Here is a 9,797-nt window from a genome sequence, read left to right on the forward strand (position 1 = left end):
GGGGGCCCAGGGCGCCCCTGTTCCTGCCTCCAGCCAGCTCCCAGGGCTGGCCACACACTCGGCCCTGCAGCTGCCCACCGGGGCTGCCCATGTCCTCACGGCACCAGGCCCTGCTGCCCAGTCCACAGCCTATGAGGGCGCCCAGCCACTGTCACAGCCAGCATCTGGGGCGAGCACCCCCCACATACCCAGCGGGGGTCCCTTGGTCCCTGAGTCCAGCGGGCCAGCATCCTCCAGCGTGGCCTCTGCCTGCGCTGCCCCAGCCTCGGTGGCCAGTGCCTCCAGCAGCACCTCGCAGCCGCAGAAAGCTCCCACGCCACCCACCCTGGGGCCCAGCACATTGCTCAGCTCAGCGCCCAGCCTGCCAAACCCTCTTCTACCTCAGACCTCCGCCAGCAGCGTCATCTTCCCCAACCCGCTGGTCAGCATCGCGGCCACGGCCAACGCGCTGGACCCCCTGTCGGCCCTCATGAAGCATCGCAAGGGCAAGCCCCCCAACGTGTCGGTGTTCGAGCCCAAGGCCAGCGCCGAGGACCCGTTCTTCAAGCACAAGTGCAGGTTCTGTGCCAAGGTGTTCGGGAGTGACAGCGCCCTGCAGATCCACCTGCGCTCCCACACGGGCGAGCGGCCCTTCAAGTGCAACATCTGCGGCAACCGCTTCTCCACCAAGGGCAACCTGAAGGTGCACTTCCAGAGGCACAAGGAAAAGTACCCCCACATCCAGATGAACCCCTACCCCGTGCCCGAGTACCTGGACAATGTGCCCACCTGCTCCGGGATTCCCTATGGCATGTCACTGCCCCCAGAAAAGCCCGTCACCACCTGGCTAGACAGTAAGCCCGTGCTGCCTACGGTGCCCACGTCGGTGGGGCTGCAGCTGCCGCCCACCATCCCGGGTGTTGGCAGCTACGCCGACTCCCCCAGCCTCACCCCTGCAAGCCGCTCCCCTCAGCGGCCCTCGCCTGCGTCCAGCGAATGCCCCTCTCTGTCCCCCGGCCTCAATACCTCTGAGTCGGGTCCCCCAGTGACCGCCGAGTCCCCACAGCCTGTGCTCAGTGGGTCCTCTCTGACCAAAACCGAGCCTGTGAGCCTGCCTTGTGCAAATGCCAGGGTGGGGGACATCCCTTCCGGCGGTCAGGTCTCTGCCACATCCACATCGGCGGCCACCACCCTCACGGACAACAGCATCTCCACTGGCCTCTGCAGCCCAGTCCTCGTGGCCAGCTCTGACCAGTTCAAGGCCAAGTTTCCCTTCGGAGGGCTGCTCGACTCCATGCAGACGTCGGAGACGTCCAAGTTGCAGCAGCTGGTGGAGAACATCGACAAGAAGATGACCGACCCCAACCAGTGTGTCATCTGCCATCGGGTGCTGAGCTGCCAGAGCGCCCTCAAGATGCACTACCGCACGCACACCGGGGAGCGGCCCTTCAAGTGCAAGATCTGCGGGCGCGCCTTCACCACCAAGGGCAACCTGAAGACTCACTTCGGGGTGCACCGGGCGAAGCCGCCGCTGCGCGTGCAGCACTCCTGCCCCATCTGCCAGAAGAAGTTCACCAACGCCGTGGTCCTGCAGCAGCACATCCGCATGCACATGGGCGGGCAGATCCCCAACACGCCGCTGCCCGAGGGCCTGCAGGACGCCATGGACGCCGAGCTTCCCTACGACGACAAGGCTGCCGAGGTCCTGAGCAGCTTCGAGGACGACGTGGATGAGAACTCCATGGAGGAGGACGTGGAGCTGAAGGACGCAGCCAGCGACCCGTCCAAGCCGCTGCTGCCCTACTCGGGCTCCTGCCCGCCCTCGCCCCCGTCTGTCATCTCCAGCATTGCCGCGCTGGAGAACCAGATGAAGATGATGGACTCCGTCATGAGCTGCCCGCAGCTGACTGCCTTGAAGGCCATGGAGAACGGGTCCGGGGACAGCGACCGCCTCAGCAATGACTCCTCGTCCGCAGTGGGCGACTTGGAGAGCCGCAGTGCGGGCAGCCCGGCCCTGTCCGAATCGTCATCCTCCATGCAGGCCCTGTCCCCCGTCCACAGCCACAGCGAGAGCCTGCCCTCCAAGTCCCCAGGCCTCAGCAACCATGAGGAGCCACAGGACATTCCGCTAAAGACGGAAAGGCCGGACAGTCCACCTCCTGCCCCCGAAAATGGAGGCGCGCTGGACCTGACGTCCGCCCCCCCTGGCCGGCTGGCCATCAAGGAGGAGGCCCCCTTTAGCCTACTGTTCCTGAGCAGAGATCGGGGTAAGTGTGAGCGCACCATGTGTCGTGTCTGTGGCAAGCCTTTTGCTTGCAGGAGTGCGTTGCAAATCCACCACCGCAGCCACACTAAGGAGCGCCCGTTCATCTGCGCGGTCTGCGGGCGCGGGTGCTCCACTATGGGTAATTTAAAACAGCACTTACTGACCCACAAATTGAAAGGGCTGCCTTCTCCGTTATTTGACCCCAACTTTGCCCTAGGTCCCAGCCAAAGCGCGCCTAGCCTGGTCACCGGCTCCGCGCCTGCCATGATCAAAATGGAGGTGAATGGGCACAGCAAAGCCATCACGCTGGGTGAGGGCCCGCCACTGCCGGCCGCCGTCCAGGTGCCCACCGGGCCGCAGGCGGTGATGAGCCCCGGCCTTGCGCCCATGCTGGCCCCCCCGCCACGCCGGACACCCAAGCAGCACAACTGCCAGTCGTGTGGGAAGACCTTCTCCTCCGCCAGCGCCCTGCAGATCCATGAGCGCACCCACACCGGGGAGAAGCCGTTCGGCTGCACCATCTGCGGGAGAGCCTTCACCACCAAGGGCAACCTCAAGGTGAGGGAACAGGCTGGGGCCCCCCCGAGCCCTGGGGACACCAGGGATGCCCTCCACTCCCAGAGGTGTGGCAGGTGGGGCTGCCGCTGGCCACAGGGAGGCGCGGCTGGAGAGCCCACGCAAAACAATATGTGAGCGCCTGTGGTGTGTGCACACATGCAGAGTGTGAGTGTGGGTGGGTGTGTGCATGTGTGGGTGGCTGTGCACGTGTAGGTCAGGGTGTGCATGTATATGCACGAGTGTGCAGTGTGTGTACACACCTGTAGTGTGTGCCTTGCATGTGTATAATGTGTATGTGGGAGAGTGCATGTGTGTAGTGTGCACGTGTATAGTATGTGTGTACTGTGTGGTATCTGCATGTGTGCGTGTGCCGCCTGCATATGTGTGTGTGCCATGCGTGCACTCAGGTGCACACGCTCACAGTTATGGATGTGTGCATGCTGTTCGACTGTAGAGCATCTCCCCTCCCCGTGGGGGCTTGTGCAGCCTCTGCAGTGCGGCAGCCTGTTGGGGTGATGGACACCGTATCAGGTGGGCAGGCCCAGGCCCCAGCTGTCTAGAATCTTGTGGAACACTGATGGCAGGACAAGCTGGGCTTTAAACATCTCCCCGTGATACAATTGATTCACATCCTGCCCCAGGCCAGAAGCTGGTCCTGTTGCTTGTCCTGTGGCTACTGAGGGTCCATGGTCATTTGGTGAGAAGCCCATAGCCCAAGGCCAGACCAAAGAGCTGGTGCTGTGTTCATAGCTCAGTTCCCGCCTTTCATCCTTGTTCCCTGGGAAGTAGAGTGTGTGGCAGGCACTAGGTGACATGTGGAGGCCAGTGTCCCACTCTCAGCTAAATGTGCTGCCCTGCGGCCATGCCAGGAGCCTGCTGGGGTCTTGGTGACCTCTTCAGAGCCTGAAAAGGTCAATTCCTGTGGCTTCTACTTACTGAGGTCTCTGCTGACCAGAGATGCCCAGGATGCTTCCTCTGTGTTTGGGAGGGAGGCAGGGTGGAGCCAAGAGTTTCACATATGAGAAGACTTAATGGGGCAGGGAGAGGCCCCCAATGCCAGGCTCAGGAGCCAAGAGGCCCTGAGCTTTGGAACATCCTCTGGGGGTCTTCATCTCACACCTTGGGGAGGGGAAGGTGTTCTATCAAGTTCATCAAGTGGAAGAAACATTAATGCATTGGCTGGTTTTGCTTTTTGTATTGAATAAAAATAAATCATATCCTATATAATAAAAGGCTAATATGCAAATCGATGGGCAGAACAACCGGTCACTATGACGCGCACTGACCACCAGGGGGCAGACGCTCAAGCAGGAGCTGCCCCCTGGTGGTCAGTGCACTCCCACAGGCGGAGTGCTGCTCAGCCAGAAACCGGGCTCACGGCTGGTGAGCGCAGCGGCAGTGGCAGGAGCCTCTCCTGCCTCCGTGGCAGCACTAAGGATGTCCGACTGATGGCTCCTGGCCTGTGAGAGGGCACAGGCCGGGCTGAGGGAAACCGCCCTGCTCCCCCGGGTGCACAAATTTCGTGAACCAGGCCTCTAGTTGAAGCATAAGATGCTCCGAAAAGTTTGCCTCATATGGACTGGCTTACTAGTAGGATGGGAACGGAAATGGAAACAAGTTCTAAGTGAGTCACGCGTGTGTGGATGGCAGTGGGGCATGCATCCACAGGCACACTGCCTCGTGCTGCTTGCTCACTGATTGTCGCCCTGTCTTCCACGCAGGTGCACATGGGCACACACATGTGGAACAACGCCCCTGCAAGGCGGGGCCGCCGCCTGTCGGTGGAAAACCCCATGGCTCTGCTGGGGGGCGATGCCCTGAAGTTCTCGGAAATGTTTCAGAAGGACCTGGCAGCGCGTGCCATGAACGTGGACCCCAGTTTCTGGAATCAGTATGCGGCGGCCATCACCAACGGTCTGGCCATGAAGAACAATGAGATTTCCGTCATCCAGAATGGGGGCATCCCCCAGCTCCCGGTGAGTCTGGGTGGGAGCGCCATGCCCCCTGTGGGCTCCCTGGCTGCCGGCATGGACAAGGCTCGCACGGGCAGCAGCCCACCCATGGTGGGCCTGGACAAAGCCAGCTCCGACACGGGGGCCAGCCGGCCGTTCACGAGGTTCATCGAGGACAACAAGGAGATCGGGATTAACTAGCCTGCGCAAGGCAGCTCATCTGCCGTTCTGTCCCTCCTACACACTGTGATGTGTGACCGTCAGGTACACACCTGCCGTACCCGGGTTCTCCTTAAAATTGTCCCCATGGCAGAAAATTCGTTCGCTGTGTGGCTGCTGGAAGGTCGTCTCGTAAGCGCTGCATGGTCCTTTCTCAGTGAGCTTGACTGTTCTTGAGAATTCTTCAACCTTTTAAATAAACATAAATCAGAAGTCCCTGGAAAACCGCCTTGGGAACAGAAAGGGCTCCGAGCACATCCGCTGTCTTTCTCCTGAAACCTAATAACCCTGGGAGGGAACCTGGGGGTCCCCTGCCGTATTCCAGCGACACTCATTCAAAACAGACATTGAACTCTTATCCTAAAGACGTGGTCCCGCCCTCCCAACATCGTGTCTTATGACTGTACCTTTGTCTGTAGTATTTATAATGTTACGATTATGCGGGTAACAGACATGCAGCCCCAACTTGAAAGGTAGCTTTCGTACTGCAGAATACATCTGGCAGTGTGATTTTTTTTTTTTTTTGAAAGCAAGATTTGTTTTACTATAAATAAGTGGGTTATTTCAATGCAGGCAACATTGTGAAGTTCCACTGGGAAAGATAGCATGCTTTTTTGTGTGCAAGTACCTGTCAGTAACAAGCCTTTTTTATTTTTATTTAAATGTTTGTAGCTGCTATGTGGACAGTTGTTCTCTAGTGTGGTCTGTGGCCCAGCGACTGGGAACCCATTACAGACGAGCGTCACCGTAAATTATTCACAACATTATAAACCGTTGTGAGTAAATATTTCACGTATCAAAGCTGTACAATAAAGAGGTAATGTTTGTATAATGTGGTTGCAAACTCTTAATTTATACTGTTGCACTTTTAGTATTTTGTATTAGGGAGGTTGTCTATAATTTGAAGATTTAAAAAGATGTAAAGTATTTTATAAATAGTACTTTGATTTAAGGAAAATGAGGGGGAAAGACTTATTGTTTCTTGTTTTAAGGTCAGACAACATGAGAAATCAATGCTACTTAAAACAGAAAAGCCACCCAGACCTCTCAGTTCCGCAGTAATCTAGGGCCTGCCATTTCTTCAGTTAAAATGACTTACGTAACTTTTCTACAAAGCGCATTTAAGAACTTGACCCCCTCTAACGAAACTTTGATGAATTCATCTTAGGAAGGGACAACCGTGGGAGCCAGGAGGTAAGAGGAGGCTGTGTAGGTACAATCTTACTGTTATCTCTATCTCTGTCTTACATACCCATAAGGGAGCCCTGCCTGCCGCGAGCACGGGTCCTCGTGTCCCTAAACTGGGGAGAAATATCTGTCTGGCAGGTAATCAGTTTTAACCGGGAAATTCGCTCCATTCCTGGTGGATTTGTTACCTTCTCAGATGAAAACAAAGCACAGTGTCATCGGATTTCTCAGAACACCAGTTTCAGCTGGTGACTTCCTGGCCTGAGTGAGGACCCGCCCTGCAGCCAGGTGGGTGGGTGGGCGGGGCTGGCGGTGGGGGCGGGGCTGCCTGTTCTACCTCATTTTGTGTGTTGGGATCAGGCTGCAGTCTGAGACTATGGGCTTCTTCCAGCACCACTGTCCCAGAGAGGTCGGGTCCCAGTGCCCTGAGAAGGAATCAGACAGCGACTCAGCTGAAACAGAAAAATAGGACAATCTTTCCAACACACCCACAGCAGTGGCAGATCACATCGTTGAACAGTGTGGACGAATCATAACAAAGCAGACTGCGAAGTTTGTTTCTGTCCAGGATGAACTCTGAACTCGCTCCACAGCCCTGTTTTCTGAGGGATGGGGTCGTGTCCCCACCAGTGCCGCCGCCCCTCCTCGTGGGATGGGGGCAGGGGTTGTCTCAGCATCGTTGGGAAAAGAAACAGGTGGCTTCCTGTAGCTGTGTTTCAGCAGTTGAATGTTTTTATTATTTATCTGTGTCCTTTTTTGCCGTGAATTTTTTGTTGTTAGTATTTGATCCCGTGTAGGGTTCTGTCTCCTCCCAAGAGGATGTGTATATATAACTTCAGAGAAATGTAAAGTGTGTAAATAAGACGGCTCGTGACAGGACCGCGAGACTGACCCCTCTGTGTTCAGGGCGAGGCCGCCCCTCTCTGCATGGTGAAGAGAGACACTATTTTTCTACTGGCGTGCCATGTGGGGCCAGGGCCTCCCCGAAGCAGCGGGAATTGTTACCTAGATCCAATATTTTTTATGACGAAATCTGTGGCTCAACACACCTGCTGATCAAAATGGATGTCTTAGTCTAGGTTCCTATTTTGTCATATGGAGTTAAATAAAATGCAGGATGTCCTACTATTTCTGAATCACGTTCCTTGATTATTCAAATTGAAGCAATGGAATTTGAGGTGATGGCCTCACTTATGCGGGGGGGGGGGGGGGTGTGTACATCCCTGGTGTTTCTCTGAGGAAGGTCAGTGTGGGTGGGCTGCTCAGATGTAAGCAGTATCTCTGTGTATCTTGATTGGTCTTGAAATGTTTAGTTTTTCCTTTTTTCTAAAATAAAAAGGCAGCCTCCTGACTGTGGGTTTTTTTTTCACCTACGATGGAACAGGTAGCGTAGAAAATGCCTATTAGAGGCTGTTGGCAGTGTCCAAAAATGACTGCGCTCAGTGATTTTCCCGTCGTCAGCTCCCAGTGAGGATAGTGCCTCCTCCAGTCACTGGGAAGATAGGCAGCTGTGCAGGAAGGACCTGGAATGGGAGGTGCCACTGTGAACCGCGGGCGCACCTGCCCCGCTATTCCCGGTGGAAGATGTTCTCGACTCTAAAAGAAGCTTTACCTCACCCATAACATCTGATAAGACTTACAACTTTAAATATTTAATAGCTCCTGGATTTCAACATATATAATCCATTTTCTTTTTTTTTTCTTTAGTAACTACTGATACCTAGGAGCCACAGTAACTTTTACCTGGAAAGTGCCAGGTGATTTTAAAGAACTGAACAAGGTACTAACCACTAATTGAACTGCCCGGGCCACCCTCCCAACCTGTCATCAGCCTTAGGAATTAATTCCATGTTGATTTCACTGCTAGTCTAGAAATGATGGGATAGAAAGTGACTAAATCAGTAGATTTGGTTTTTTTTTAATGGTAAGAAAATAGCAAAAATGTCTATAACCATTTAAAACAATTAATATAAATTAAACTGTGGGGAGAGGACCGAGGAGACAGGGCTATACTTCTTATTTCAGAAATATCTCCAATGTAAAACCAGAGGCGGCTCAGCTTCATAAGCGCTGGGTATTTGCTACTTTGTAGCATCAACCCTGGTTGCTTAGACTATACAACAAAGAATCAGAAATGCCAGCCATCCCTAAATATTATTTATTTAAATATGTTTCTGTTCTAAGTGCATTACAGGAACCGTTAACATTTAACACCAATTAAAAAGTATTGCTAAAGGGCCAAAAAGCAATTGTTCTTAAACTCTCCGCTGTTTAATTTCATCCCGGTGGCAGCTTGAAGGCGTGTGGGTTCCCTGCCTGCCTCTCTCTCCTGTGGTTGGCAGACACAGCGGCTCCTGCTCAAGCCTCACAAAGAATCGGGTCACGGCCACATCAGGGGCATTTCTTTATTACGAGGCTGCATGAATGTTTCCAGCCCAACCAACTTCAAATCACTGCACTCATTCTGGCTGTCTGCCTGATGCCACACAAGTCCAGACCCCTCATTTCCCTCCTGCGTGCTTGCAGCAGGTGACTATGTCACACACGTGGAATTCTGCGTCCAGCCACCCTGTGGGCTTCCAGGTTCAGCCCTTTGTGTTAAAGTCCAGGCTCACTCGCCCATTCCCAGACTGGGGTCAGGAGGGAGGGCTTGTTTTCTCCTCTGGCAAGTTGCTGGGGACACATGGAAAACAGGCCTGTTTGCTGACTTCAAGCCACCGTAAAACCTGATCTGCAAAATACTCTACAAAACTGGGAAGAAAATTCAATTCCCCTTTTCCACGTAAGTGGAAATAGTAAGCATTATTTCAGCTTTCTTCTAAGAAAGGACACGTTTAAAGTGAAATCACCCTAGAGGCATTTTCCTACCATTCTGTTCACGTGTTTGTACCAAGTTAACAGGCTTGGGGGGGCGGGGGGGGGGCGTGTCCCCTGGTCTGTGGCCCAGCTGGGCTTGCTCCGCGGTGGCCACAGGCGGGCCACCAGAGCCAGGCTGGCCTCTCTGTGCAATGTGACAGCTTCAGCCCCTCCCTTCCCTCCGCCTCCTTGTCTGTAAGAACGGAGTAGAATTTGATGATATTAAAATCCTTCCCACTTCAAAAATTCTGTTTTTTAACAAGAACTACCATTAATGTACACCTTCCTTTTTCTCCCCAAAATTCACTACACAGACTGACAGTATTTATAGAGAGAATATACAGGTGATTACCTAAGAATATAACTGAGAAATCTATTACAAATGACTTCGCTAAACAAAATGTGTGGAATCATTTTTGGACCGTGAGAAATATGCTGGTATCTTTGACTTGTGTTTTTTTTTTTAAATCATTGAATTCATTGAAGCTTTTTAAAATGCAATTATATTTAAGGTAAAATAAAATCAAGCTCTGTGGACATCATGCTTACTGCGTTTTCTTGTAAAGAGTCTCGTAAAGTGGCCTGCTTTGTGTCCTGGGTACGCGCACGCAGGCACAGTACGGCTTCTCATTAAGGTGAGATGTATATGTGTTCCAGAGAGTATGCAGCTTGTAGCCACGGTTACTTCTTATTGTTCCTGTTAGTAGTATCGGAGAACTTAAGCTATTAACAGCGGTGGTCCTGTCCTAATTTGTAACTGCCGGCACTGTTCGGTCTAT

General features: G+C 53.5%; 1 protein-coding gene across 2 annotated transcripts in view; it reads left to right on the forward strand.

Annotated features, from left to right (window-relative positions):
• SALL3 (spalt like transcription factor 3) overlaps nt 1–6,442 on the forward strand; it is a 19,479-nt gene extending 13,037 nt beyond the window's left edge. The window contains exons 2-4 of one of the 2 annotated variants that reach the window (XM_059706402.1): nt 1–2,246; nt 2,463–2,803; nt 4,525–6,442. The exon at nt 1–2,246 is cut by the window's left edge and continues 700 nt beyond it. In XM_059706402.1, coding sequence (XP_059562385.1) covers nt 1–2,246; nt 2,463–2,803; nt 4,525–4,956 — 3,019 coding nt within the window. In that variant the 3' untranslated portion in view covers nt 4,957–6,442. Of the gene's footprint in view, nt 2,804–4,524 lie in introns of both variants that reach the window. The other variant, XM_059706401.1, reaches the window with a different exon arrangement.
• Nucleotides 6,443–9,797: the final 3,355 nt, after the last annotated feature.

This window comes from Myotis daubentonii, chromosome 8 (genome assembly GCF_963259705.1).
Source record: "Myotis daubentonii chromosome 8, mMyoDau2.1, whole genome shotgun sequence".
NCBI classification, from domain to species: domain Eukaryota; kingdom Metazoa; phylum Chordata; class Mammalia; order Chiroptera; family Vespertilionidae; genus Myotis; species Myotis daubentonii.